This window comes from Strix aluco, chromosome 24 (assembly GCF_031877795.1).
Source record: "Strix aluco isolate bStrAlu1 chromosome 24, bStrAlu1.hap1, whole genome shotgun sequence".
NCBI lineage: Eukaryota > Metazoa > Chordata > Aves > Strigiformes > Strigidae > Strix > Strix aluco.
This window is the reverse complement of record NC_133954.1, coordinates 8164803-8178958: the sequence shown is the minus strand read 5'-3', so window position 1 is coordinate 8178958 and position 14156 is coordinate 8164803. Positions and strand designations below refer to the sequence as shown.

At 45.3% G+C, this 14156-nt stretch overlaps 1 protein-coding gene across 2 annotated transcripts in view; it reads right to left on the bottom strand.

The window, feature by feature from the left end:
* The window catches only part of SKAP1 (src kinase associated phosphoprotein 1), a 156908-nt gene that overhangs the window by 121623 nt on the left and 21129 nt on the right, over positions 1-14156 (bottom strand). For both annotated transcript variants that reach the window (XM_074849158.1, XM_074849159.1), the window contains exon 4: positions 3601-3717. In XM_074849158.1, coding sequence (XP_074705259.1) covers positions 3601-3717 — 117 coding nt within the window. The remainder of the gene's footprint in view (positions 1-3600; positions 3718-14156) is intronic.

The window sequence follows — 14156 nt, the reverse complement described above, 5'->3', positions numbered from 1 at the left end:
TATTGTCGCTTATGTTGTTGTGACACGGCAGCACAGCCGATAGCCAGGCGTGGGGGGCACAAGCCGCAGTGGCCCTCAGCCCCTCAGCTCTGCGTGATCTCGCCGTGACGCCCAGTGAATCATTTGGATCCCGGCTCAGCACCCCTCCGGCAGGAGATCACTTGGCAATGATCGCAGAAGCGCCTCGATGGAGCCCCAGGGAAACCCCAACCGATAAAGCAATATCTAGAGGTGTTAGATATCAAAGATGTGCACCTCCTACCCCTCAGGATGCTGTGGTACCGACCTCATGCTTCAGTAAAACTAAATGCAGGAACACTGGCAAATTAAGTGATCTACCAGTTTAAAAGGCAAAACAGTTTTGAAAAGTCTTCAAGTGGTCTGAGCCGGGTACATTACGTGGGAAGTGTCTCCTAAGAAATACTTGTCATTATAACAGTGCTTAGTACTTCCACAGTGCTTCCCAGCCTCCCAGCACTGTACAAACATTAGCTTCTTAATCACTCATTAGGGACGATCCTATAGAGCTGGGCCATGCCTCATTGAGTAAAGTCATCCCCAACTCGCTCAGTCCCTCTCGCTCCCTCCAGAGACAACTTGGAAGGTTCTCCGATTCCCACGAGAAGTGCAGAGCAAGCAAGGCAAAGTCTGTTCAAAACAAACAGTGGTGGCATTCCCCTGCCTCCAAACTGCCCCGTTTTTTGTAGCAAGAGACAGAAGCGAGCATCATCCCAGTCAGAGACCTGCTTCCATTAAAACCTGGAATTAATGAAGTTGGGAAATTCAGGAAGGCGGGAGATAGCAGCCTTTAACAGCGCTGTGGGCTTGCACCCGAGGACGCAACCTCTTGTTTCAAAACAGGGCTAAGGAGGGATGGAAAAAAGCCACAGGAATGATAAGTGTGTTCCTACAACTGGCCAATTTATTCTTCTGGCCGTAGCTAGATGGATTACCCCCACGCATCAGCCACCTGTGCTGCCTGACAGGAGCAGCTCTCGGTCACTCATCTGGGTGACAGCAGCACCCCGAGGGGCCGTGGTGGCCCAGGCTCCATAGCAGCACACGGGAGCAGGGTGCCTGCTCCAGGGACCTCGCTGGCTGAACAGACAGGAGAGCGTGGAAGCGAAAAGGGGTACAGCAAAAGTGCAGTGTGCCCACCTGGAGAAGACAAGGCAAACTGAAAACATGAAAATCAGTTCATGCAATCTTAAAACTTTCTACTTCTCCCACAAGGATGCTCTAATTCAGAAACCGAGGCTGTTTGACACACCCTTTAGCTTAATCCACTTCTCAGAACTACTGATTTAAACTCTCTCAGGTGACTGACTCCATATTCACCAAAAAAAGGTCATGGTGCCTTCTACAAAAAAAAAAAACCTGCCATGGTGCCTTCTACAAAAAAAAAAACCACGCCATGGTGCCTTCTACAAAAAAAAAAAAAAAACCCGCCATGGTGCCTTCTACAAAAAAAAAAAAAAAACCCGCCATGGTGCCTTCTACAAAAAAAAAAAACCCGCCATGGTGCCTTCTACAAAAAAAAAGCAAAAAAATCATGATGCTGTCTATAAAAAAAAAAATCATTGTGCCTTCACCCTCTATAGGGAAAAAAGTAAGCAAAGAAAACAAGCAAACACAAAAAATTCCCTAAGTAAACAAAAAAATCTGATAGTAAGTCATCATAGAAATTCAAAAACCTGGAGGAAATCACAACCCTGATCCATATCCATCCCACTGGCAGATATCTAGAAAAATTCATTCTGATGATGCCTCTACAGATCATGGCAGGCCAAAGAAAAAGTTCCAAAAATCCTGTGTTCAGCCTTTTTTCCCTTTAATATTACTGTTTCAGACTACTAACAGCCTGCATCTAGTCAGCCAGAATTGCTCAACTTTCATCCAGAGCGAACACACACAAAGTCAAGCCCATGATTTGCTGTTATTCAGCACTCCTACCAGTTTCCAAGAACTAACACCTCATTTTAATGTAACTGCTCTCGATGCCAGCTTTTTCCCCTCCTTTTTGTAGTATGTAATTTTTCTGTGTTATCAATCTCCTCGCCATTCACCCATTTGGGCAACCTTCCATCGAGCCTGGCATTTCATCTGTGTCTGAAAACTTCCAGTGGTGCCAAGTGTTTGCATACCTTGCAAGTGTTATGTCAAACTCTGCCCCTTAGAGCTGCCAAAAACCACCACTCAAAGTTAGCAAAGCAAATACCTCCTTAGACAAGCTTAATAAACACGCCAGGAGAAACCCTAGACTTCATAAAGACATTGCTCGCCTGACGAGGCCAAGCTTGAGGTCTTCAGCACGCTTTCATGTCCCATTTAGGCCAACATCCATTATCCTTGTCACACGTTCTCCACCCGCACTCTGCGTAAGTGCATCATATCTGAGCACACAGATTATTTAAAACAACCAATCCCGGCCTCCACACCTCCTTTCATGCTGCAGTTACTAGCTAACTATCAGACTAACCTTGTCTCTAATCAGTCTAAACAAAGCCGTTCATTTTATAGCCTGAATCAACACACACAGCAGATACGCCGGGTGTTTTGCGCTGCGCGAAGCAGCTAACTTTGGTGCCCATCAGATCTTATGGCCTCATCCGAAATAAATCCTCATTTCTTTGTATCCTTGACTAATGACTACCGATTCACTAACAAGAGTGGGAGTAGACATGAAAGAGTACATTGAGTAGAGAAAGGTGGAGAAGAGGAGGGATGGAAGCAGAGAAAATGCAAGAGGAAGGACAAAGGCGGGGGGGATAAGAAAGCATGGGGGGAAAGTGCAAGGGAAGGAAAAGGGGAGGAGGAAACAAGATCTGTGGGAAGTGGGAGATTGAGAATCTGAGACCAAAGCAGTCAAGCTTTCACTAGGGCCCAGAGATAACCCCTGAGAAGATCAGAACAATCTCACCTCCGTAGGCTTCAATTTTAATAGCGCATCGCAAATCCATCACTCCTAAACTGCCACCACGAGCAGACGTGAGCATCGCAGCAACTCTTTGCCCAGAAAACCCCCTGTTGGACACCGATTGCTTTGGAAAGTGCCCTTGGCCTTGGATGCCAGCTCCCATCCACCGCTCGGCTGGGAGCGCTTCCACGCTCGCAGGAAGAAGGAGCCCCAAATTCCCAAGCGCTAGAAGGTCCAAAAAAAGGGCTCTCCAAAGCAAAGCACTTTTAAGAGGTCTCGTTTTCCGAGGATGGGGGGAGACAAGGTTTGAGAAGACACAGCCCCTCTGAAGTGCGAGGCTGAGCACCCAAGAAGAAACACACCCAAAAGTCACACGTTAACTTTGGGAAACGCTAGTCACCGGGTCAAATTCTGCTCTTTTCCAACACCGTTGTCAATCCAAAATAGAACAACCAACTCCAGTTTGCACCAAGATGATCAATACATACATTTAACCAGCAATACTAAATTAAATTCAGGCTCACCATAGCATTTTATAGTCATTGACAAAACAGGTACCAGTCAACCAAAAAAACCAGAACACACCTCCTGCATTATGAGATGGATGAAAGACAAGGCAGCCATGCTAGATTACGCTTACCTTTCGATCTTCTTAAGAACTTCAAAAAGCGTCAGTGACTTACCATCATCCTGGAAGTCTGATGGAAGTGAAGCATCAGATGTCATGGAAGGGGCCAAACTCCAGCTCTGATTTTCATCAGAACTGTCCTGTCCAAAGCCAGCATCGTGCTGATCCTCTCCTAGAAAGAGAGGGAGAGCCTGATTTTAGTGAAGAGGACACATTTCTAAACCCAAATAGTATTGCCTACACCATGAGACACATTTTCTTTTGGTTCCCACCTTCCACTGAAGTTCTCTACAAAACCCAAAACTACTTCTGTGGGTTTAAGGCCAGATTCATCATTTAGGGCCAAGGCAGCATATTCCTGCTGCAAGAACACTCATGCTGGATATGTACAGACTTCACACCTGGAAGGCACACGAGGAGGAGGCTGAAAACACCAGTCTCGGGGCCAAACTACTAGAGCTATGTCCAATTCCTTGTTCTTGCTCTCAGCACACGACCTCTACGCAAATCATCCATCTGTAAAATGGAGGACCACGCTACCTGCTTCACTAGAGTGAAGAATCTTCCTATATTGTAGAAAAAAGCTTTGAGATCCTTAATTGAAGAGTGGTAGGGGAAAAAAGATTGACTCCCTGTGACAGGCAGGCACATACAAATTAAGAAAGCAACATGTCTGTGTGAGCTACTACCTCCCCGTACTTGATGTTGCATTGAATTTTTCTGTAAGCAGACATTTCGCTAGGGAATTTGCTACTGATATTGGATCTCAAGCAGAAGGTACCTGAGATACTACAGTGACAGATGTTAATATCAAATTTTAATATAAATGGAGTGCAGCTAGCCTACCTGTAGAAGAAAATACTACTCACCCTATACAAAGCCAAAAAGTGGTCTTTCAAGCTTTTGCCTTACATTTCCTGAATACACACAGCCCAGACTGCTGATAACAGAGGCAAAGACAGCTGCTTACTCATTCAACACACAACAAACAGCAAGAAAGGTGAGTTTTCGGCTGATGTTAATTGTGTTCAAACACTAAAACCAAGTTTTATCTCAGCAAACAGAGGAACGGTGCCCCGTGGTTTAAATCAAGCGCTGATGAAAGGGTACCAAGGCCTGGAACAGAGGGTTACAACGCTCTTCCTCCCACCAAGAAACACAGTGGAGACGCCATTAAGTCTCCAGCTGTACAAAGACGTGACACAATATTTTGGATGTGTTTTATTTTCAGCATCCCAGGTTGCAACCTTCCCTTGCTTGCTCTGAGCGTGAAGCTCTCGGAGACGCCAGGCTCCTGCGTTCAAGGGCCCATTTTCGAGAAAACTTCAATTCTTCACCAAAAGGAACACTCTGGCTGTGAAGAGCCTAAGGCACACAAGATTGTCCTCCCATAGGGTAATCCTTAAAAAACAAATCTAAAAAACGAATCACACTGGGTGCCAGACACCATGATAGTCTTGCTGATATTGTAAACTAAAAGGTCTTGGAAAATTGATTGAAGATTTGACTTTAAGATTTACCAAAGGCCTGCGGGGGTCAGTGACAGAACAGAGGGGTCCCTGGCAGTCCACCTTTTAAGCCATTATAACTTTCCTAACAGGGGAAGAGCCCAAGAAGTAATCAAATCTTTTCCCAATCCTATGCTCACTTGCTTCCAGCCGCCATCCCAGCACGCAGTGTGCGGAACATCAGATTCCGGAGAAAAAGGAAATTCAGAAAATAACTTTTCTCCTTTTGAGGGGTGCATCATTCGGCACCTGCACTGTTAATCTCTCATGCCAAGAAGCAAACTGCAGGTCCCTGGCCCAAAAGGGCAGGCTCTGATCCCTCCTGCGAGATCAGGCATCGGCAGAGGTGGTACTGCAGCAGTCTTTCATCCACGGACTACTTCGCAGCCGTGAAGAGTAAGCAAAGCACGTTCCTCTATGCTACAACAAACTGAAATTCATGCATGCACCTCCATGAAGAAAAAAAAAAAAAACAATTAGGGGTTAAAAAGCAAAGACTGAAATCCCCCGCTCCGCTGGCCAGACTCTGGGAAGCAGAGCGCATCCGTGAGCGCCCCACCGACCGCCTGACCTTGGAGAAGTCATTTCAGTGCTTTGCTCAGTTGTGTGTGACAAGGGGATGGTTCTTCCCTGTTTTACTGTAGCACTTTGAGATCCTCAAATAAACAAAGCTCTAAAAAGCCTGTATAAAAAGCTGCTACCAAACAGCGTTGTAGGAAAACACGGTGTTCATTCTAATGAGGAGCCTTCCTCCGCGCCGTGCTGCAGCGTTGCGGGCTCGACTATCTGCAGTGATGTGAAGATGCCAGCATTATAAGACACTTTCCATAAGCCTGTTCAGCCCCTTAAAAAGAACATTTTCTTTCAACCAAACTGCACCATATTAAACCCAGCTTTTCAAACAAACACCAAGGTAACAGGTGGTCCCCTATAACGAGATACAGGTGCAGGATTATTGCGATAACGAGCAAACTGCTTCTGGTTTCTGACGAGCAGGAGGCAGCGTGGCGCGGTGCAGCCGCCGCGCCGGGGAGGCACGGCTCACGCGTCGCTGCATGGCTGCAGTAAACCATTTGGAACAAGAACAAGGGCCCAATCAAGAAAGTTACTTGCAAGAATAAGTCACTGGCTTTAACAGCAGGAGAAGCTGTTACACACATCAACCACGGGGTAGAATCGAGCCACAGGTCCCTGTTTTGGCAGAATAATTCCCAAGTATGAAATATCGTAGGGGGGGGGGGGGTGTCACCACAAATGTGCTCTTTCTTGCTGTCCCCACGCAGGAGTGGAAACCGGGGCTTCCCGTGTTCATGCAGGCTACCACAACCCCCTCAAATATACCCCGCTGCCATACATACATACATGTATCATGCCAAGCACAGCGGGACTCGGAATTGCATGAGCTGCTGCAACACAAATCAATACAAAGGCATTTTGTTTGGTTTAGTATTAGGAATATTTTCAAACACCACCTGTAGTTTCAGTAACCAAAAAAAAACCCAACAAAAACTCTGCAGACGTAGCTACTTAAAACAAATCCTATTGCCTTTCCATTTGGATTTGCATTACGAGAACTTCTAGTGCTTTAATCCACTTCTCCATAAAGTTTATGGAGCAGCAACAGCTAGTTGAGTCCAAGCAGAAAAAATAACCAACAACTTGTCAGGGGCCAAGCTATTGTTCTGAATGAAGAAAAAACTCATTAGCTTTTAATGAAAACACAGGGAATAAAAACCAAATAGCACAGAACCCCAGCAAATAATTACTCTGCACCTGACGCAAAGCTGCTCTATCTTCCTACTCAAATTCTCAGCAAAATTCCCCAACTTATCGCTCTTTGGAGCATGAACAAAAGCAAGACTGACTCTAAGGGAAAGAGCAAGAGGTTTCTCGGGCTTAGACCTCATCCAGGGGCTCCCCTGGCACTGTTTGGCTACCCTCAAGTGTGCTAAATACCCAGCTTGCTTGCTTCGTGATAGTTGTGGCATGAGAAAAAAAAATTAAAATTACGCCATTTTTGAGCCGTCTGTGATTTTCTGCAGAGTTTCTCGCACAGCAGCAGAAAGAGGGGCTTGAAAGCATTCTGTGTCATTAACACAGATACTGTGCTTTATACGTGTCGACTCAGCAAATTACAGAGGGGACAGATCGTGTGTCTGGTGACAGGGGTGTCCCCAGCAGAAGAGGGGGCGGCAGCTCCAAGCGCAGCGACTTTGAACAGCAGCATCAGGTCACATCAGTCACAGCAGGTCCCTGCAGGACCCATGGACATCGCACAGAGCTGGCATCAGGCAGAGACGCAGCCTCTGGCGAAGCCCCTGCATCAAAGGAGAAAAAAAATTACCAAGATGAGAATGGAAAGAACCAAATGAAGCCTTAACAGGGCTCTGAGCAAGAAGCATGAGCAGGACCTGCAGGAGGAGTCACCACGCTGAGGGAACACACTGTTGCTTCCTTCTCTGCAACCTCAAGAGCACAAACGCTGCTCTCTGCAAGGAAGGGAATAACCTGAACCTACCCGTCCTATTTGCTTTGGGGCTTGCAATGCTGGAGGTAAAAATAAAAGCCCGACCTCTGCTCTGGCATCGTTGCAGGACCTGGCAGATGACAGGTCTTACAACAAACGCTAGAAAAACCTCAGTTCACGTTCTGGTTTTGCTACAAATTCTGTTGCACGGTGTCAGCACACGCCTCCATGCCCGTCTCCCCCTCTGCAGAGGTGGGAGAGGGACAGTTACTCTCTTTTAAGACTAAAACCTCTTATTGAGGCCTCAAAAATCAAGCTCCCCAAGACCGAATTTTTTTTCACACATGAACTGGCAAAGAAGTTTTCCTTTCTTTAAGCTGCGCTTTGCCTCTCATGGAGGGGGGTGTGGAATATAAAAGCTGTATTAATGCATCCTGGCACACACAGGAAGAGAAACAATCTGAATAGGTGAAAGGGCTTTGTAGTAGAAAAAAAACCTCATCTCCAGTAGCTTGTTAAGGGAACTGCAATTAAGCTTACTTTGCATTCAGTGAAGGTCTTTATCTAGGTACCTAGAGTTTCATTAAGCATCTTTTTAGAGCATAAGAAAAATCAATACCAAGCAAGTTCCATTTACGCTTTTATGATAAGCTTGTTCATGCCAAAGCGGAAGTAAAATCCCCAACTCGAGTTAATATTCAAGGAAACAAAGTTCCTGCTTTAAAGTAATGAGTCCTTAGTATCATACTACAAATAAAGGTCTCTGATCCAAATCCCATCTGCCTTCATGCTCGACAGTGTTAATATCTCTAGATTTTCAGGGACTAATTTAGCAGTAATGCATTTCCCAAAGCAGAGCTGTAAAAGTATTATCAATACTATGGTTTAATATCCCCTACTACAATCACTCGCAGAAATTATGGAGAATCAGATGGAAACACATCAACAGAGACGCACCCACACAGTAAGTACTGCTCACATGTAAATATATTATAGTTTAGCTTTTGTAATGTAGTTAAAGCTCTGTCAACATTGCTATTATAAATTACGTACCTTTTTAAACACATTTATGGGCTAGAAAATGTACGATGTTTCTTTTTTTGCATGCCTTAAAGGCTTCATCAGCTCCTAAGCGCCCATTTGGATCTGTGTGGTTAGCCCCCGTGATTAATACGTGAATAACTGAGGTTTTGGTGGATGTAGATTTTCTGCACCTTCTTCATACAGACTTAGCAACTTCCTTATAGCGCCAGTGCCTGGGGAACGTGATATTTGCCTGAAAATCCCATGTTTTCTATCGCATGTCACTGTGATACGCACACATGTCCGTCCTCCCCTCCTGGGCTGTACTAGGAACAGTGGTTTTATTCAGAAACTACAAGAGAAATGTCTTTATCCAGAGATCTCAAAGTGTTTATCCCACTTCATAAGTATTTTCTTGGATGCGGAGATCACGCACTGAAGGAAAATAACTTCGTCCCTGGCTCACGAGGCAAACAAGGCCGTGGTGGGAGCAGGACCCCTCTCTGCCTCCGCCGTGTTTTATCAGTGGGACGGGTCCCACCTCACGGCAACGGGGTCAAGAGCAAAGCGAGGGGCTTCCTCGCACGAAGCAGGAGCCGATTTATCACGGGTTTAGAAATGTCGACCCAAACAGGTCTTGGCTGGCTGACAAGTGAATCCAGTCCAAGCCTAATTTTGCCCACTCAGGCTCCAGTTTTTGCTAATTATACGTAGTAAAGCAAATTAATGGGCCACTCACAGCGCCGCCTGCGAAAGGCCGAGCGGCTGCAATGCTGCCGGGTGCCCAGCAGGTCGGGCTGCAGCGCGCAGCTTCAGCCGGGGCTGCGCGGCCGCCGCCAGACGCGCGGAACCTCCGCACCGCTGCGCGGGGGAGCGGGGCCACAGCCCTCCCACCCTCGGGGACGGCCAGCGGGCAGACAGCAGATTTGCTAAAGCTTTCTGGAGTGCAAAGCCTACTCCTGTCGTCGGGGGACACCAAAAAAAAAAAAAAAAAAAAAATCAAAACGCTACAACGGGTCCAAGTGTTTTCTTACGCCAAAAGCAATTCGAGTTTTGCAACTCTCAGCATCAAGAGAATAACCCCAAAGGAGGCTGAAAAGCTCACAGCAGGCTGGGGTTAAATTATTTTCTCTATCATATGGCAAAGAAACTTAATGATTTCACAAAACAAAAAGTAACCTGGAAGTTATTAATTTGTCAATCTTTTAATCTGACATGCAGATATTCAAACCAAAGCCTTCCCACGGCCGATGATGGGTTTATTTCTAAAAAGGAAGAAAAGCCAATAATATAAAAACCAAGTCCTATTCACACACCAAAAAGGCCACCCCACAAATGACATTCAAGAAGTTTGCGACTTGTAAGCGCTGCCCAAAAGACAACTTTGCCAGGGCTGCTCTGTAAGACAGCAAAGCTCATTCTCACGAAGCCAAATAGCTGATGGGGGGGGCAGGCTTTGATATCCCCTCAAACTCATGAAAACAAGCTGCTGAGCTCACAGCACCTCTCTCCCATCACTCTATTTTCTAATCCCCTGCCAGCCCCTTGTGCCATTCCCCAGCTGAGCTCTCCTCTCCACTTTTCTCTTCCTTTTCTCGCTGTGTGTTTGCTCTCTCCCTCCCCCTCTAACTTCCTCCCTCCAGCTCCTCTCCTGCAATCCTTGGCACCCTTTCAGTAAAGGCTCCGCATATTCTGCCTCTCAAGTGGGCAGCAGCTACACAGACCAGCTGCCTGACAGGGGAAGCCCAGCACAGTTCAGTCTTGCTAGGAACAAGCCTGAAACCCAGCGCAGCAGAAGATTCCCACGGGATGTAAACAAGTAAACAAGATTTATTCTTTCTTTCATGACCCAGTAACACACCAGTGAAATACAAAGCCCATCTAATGTGAGCAAAACCAGCCTAAAGCTACCAACAGTTTGTATTTCTGTCCGCTAATAAATTATTCCTTGTGAGCCTCTTCTGAAGAGAGGTCTTCGTTTAAAGGATGGGGGGTACTGAGGGAAAGTACAAGTCTGTACTTTGGTTCATCTTCTGAGGTACCAGCTCTGCTAAGAATGCAGCAAAAAGTGTCTGTAAAGCCAGACTCCACGCTTGTGCAGTGCAATAATTAACAAGCAGTTCTGCAAACACAGTCTGGGATCTAAAAAAAAAAAATGTCAACATCATTGGTACCAAAAAGGAAGCTACAGGCCAAATAGTTTTGAGTAATGTCCGTTGCAGCATCAGTAGGTTCAGCGTATTTTCTTAGCTGAAACCCTTCCAAGTGAGCAAGGAATAGACAGAACCAACCCACAAGGGAGCTGGGGTTTAGCGAGCATATTCCAATGACAAGACACAAGGAGGCTGTCTTGCCCGTATCTGTAGCAATTTTCACTGTTAAAATAAGTGCAGACAGTGAATGCAAAGACAGGAGCATACAGCAGAGCGATAGGCTCTGGGGACTGCAGGAGATGCCCATTAAGCATTTATGATGATGCAAAAGATGATTTTACAGTTGTGTTTTCAGGATGGAGTCGACTAAAGGGCAGAATCACTATTTTGCAGATGATTTGCATGGGGTTACTGCTCTACAAACCAAAGCAATGCAGAAGTCGTTGTGGGGAGAGGGGGGAGACAGACTCAGAGCTCCAGAGCTGAACCAGCTGAAGGCCTGGCAGACCCAGGGGTCGGGACCCGGCGCTGCACTCCCAGCCCTGCCAGGCAAGGGCTCAAAGACACACAACAGGACACTCCTTTTCCTAAGGGCTCCAAACCATCTTAATGGCCACAACAGAGAATTTACATCGTTTTTCCCCATTTTTGTGGAGCAGGAGGGTCTATTTCCCACTGTGAGAAAGCTCAGGTGACATATACATGAACACTCTCATGCTCTATCCCCAGTGGGACAATTTCTTGAACCTTCTTCTGTTCTGCACGAACACAGGGCAGTGCTGGGGCTGCGCGTCCATCTAAGCACGTTACAGTAACCCCTGAGATTTCTTTATAAAAAAAAAGAAAGCTGCAGCACATTCCTATTACTCAAACAAGTTCAGAAAACACAGAGGGTTCATTTGAGAAGGCTCTCTATCTCCAAAGCTGCACATCAGGCAATTTAGACAATCTAATAATTAGAGTATTTTATTAACTGACCAAAGTGAGAGCAATAGAACTTGTTAATATTTAACTTACTGGGGCTCCCCAAACTGCTGTATATTTAGCATCTTTACTGACATTTTTATACCTTCTTCTTTATGGTACATTGCTTTATTTGTAGGAGTCTGGCGTGCTCTGAACTTCCCCGGGGAGGGAAGCAGGGACACTGCTAAATGTGAACAAAGAGGGCAAGCTCTGCCCCACGGTGTTACAATTCGGATGGGTTTCAAAGGGCTATGGGTGACTCAGTAACTTGAACACTTTGATTAATGAAGTAGAGATCTCCAAGAAGCATCTAGTAATCCAAACCAGGAAACCTTCCTCAAGTTTGTAAGAAGTTTTAAATCAATGGGCTGGTTTAAAAAGAGTTCAAAAAGCCCTCCTCATTAACCTGATTCTTCTCAATAAAGGTCATGGAAGTTTTGACATTAACTGCAGAATAACTGAGCCAAACTGCTAGTAGCTGTTACCTGCTTTCAATCCTATTAGAAATTCTGCAAGCTCTTCATTTGCTGGCTCCAAGTAAAGATTGATAACAGCAAACCTGATTTTTTTTTAAATCAATTGACACGTTTATTCTTGGAGTCTTTTCCCTTCTCCTCCCCTCGTTTCATGCAATGAACACACCCAAAAAGAAGCGTCTAACGTTTTCAAGAAATGCTGAAAACATCTTTTGCATTTCCTTGTGCTACAGCAATATGAATTCCAATCAGGGATAAACATCTCCCCCTTAATTACTCTGCGCTTACAACCAGCTAAACCCATTTCTCACCGCTACGGAACCGCACTCAGGGGTGCTCACGGGGGCAGTCTGGGTCGAGATTCCACCCCAGCCCCATCCTGGGCTGAGGCTGGATGTCAGCACACCCCAGTGCTCTGCCAAGTTCTCTCTCCAGCTGAAGGGTCTGTCGCAGCCCTTGGCCTGGACTCCCAGGTTTTTAAAAGATTTTAAAGCTTCATGATAAGCAGGGAGGGGGAAGTGGGACTTGATTTCTGGTCTGAACACTCAAAATGCAATAGCAACAGTTTCAAAGTTACATATACCTCTTGATTTTTCTATGTATATATGTAAATAAAAATGCAAATACACCACCACACAGCCCTTCCCAGAGCACAGACGCCTCCTCCCTATGACATTTTTCCAAGCAGAGCGTTCTGTTTTCTCCTATAATCGTTACTTGCCTCCAAAATTTGTGCACAACACCTTAGGTAGCAGAATAATTTATAAGTCCGTGTAAAAGCAAAGCTGTGCAGCTGCTCAGAGTTTGCGAAACTATGAAACAGGAGGGATTTCAAGGCAAAAAATACTGTCTCTACACAGATTAGTTTGCCTAAAATAATACATACACAGAGGCAAAGAACTGCACGCTCGGAGTTGCAGGAAGCAAAGCTTCAGCGCTGATAAAGGGAGCTGTCAGAATTGTTGATATTAGAACTTTTCTTTTTTAAGTTAAAGAACATATGCCTTTGTGTATATTTTATTTTTCATTAATTAACTCTGTCCCACACACCACCCAAACACATCTTGGACTTTAGAAGGCATTCTAACAAAAGTTTTTTTGTTTTCTTTTTGTCTCTACATGTTATGACATTTCAAGGGTTGTAGCTGGCACTCATGTTTATAAAGCAGGGGAATTCCAAGCATGGCGATAGAATAGATATTTTAACAATATGTTACAAATATTGTCAATTCGATATTTTTTCCCTTGCGTTTTCAAACACATCATAAATCTCGACTAGGTTTCTGTCTATGAACCCTGCTTACCACTGAGCTGGAGACTCTTGGCATGAACGCAAAGAGGGGTTTTTATAAATAAAACTTAGTAAAATCACTGTGCACTCCATTAATTCAGGAACACTCTGCCTCAGCTTCAAAGCGGATCTTTACAGTAAAGATGGTGTTTTTGCTGCTTTAATGATTTGCTACTTGTACTTGTCATAACTACATGAACCAAATATGCAATACGAGGGAGCAGCGGTTTAGGGAAATGCACAGTTCCGTCTCCCATCCAGCTCTGCTTCAGTTCAATTCAATAGATTTGAGGTTTTATATAGAAAAGCTACTTCATAAATCTAACACTTGAGGCCTTTGTATAATGCCAGTTAATGAAAGAAAACTACACACGTGCCTCGGGTATATACATACCTCATGCACTGCTACCACATCCAACCCCAAGAATAACTGGCGACCCATGAAGCACTTGGCATCCGAGCCAAAGTGAGCAGGGACGATAGAGGTAAAACGATACGCACTTCATCTAAATAGTATATACTATGAGAGAAGTGGCCTACTAAGACTTTCCACGCTGTTACCTGCTTAATCCTTTTACAGAATATGAAGGCTCCAAATTTAAGTCACATTTTATCCCAGCTTGTCCCTTACCCCACCTCCCTGCCACACATTTATATTTATTGCTCCCAACTTTAGGGAGGCGACTTTCTCTGGCACACAGCTGGGAGCAGCAGTAGATCTGGACCC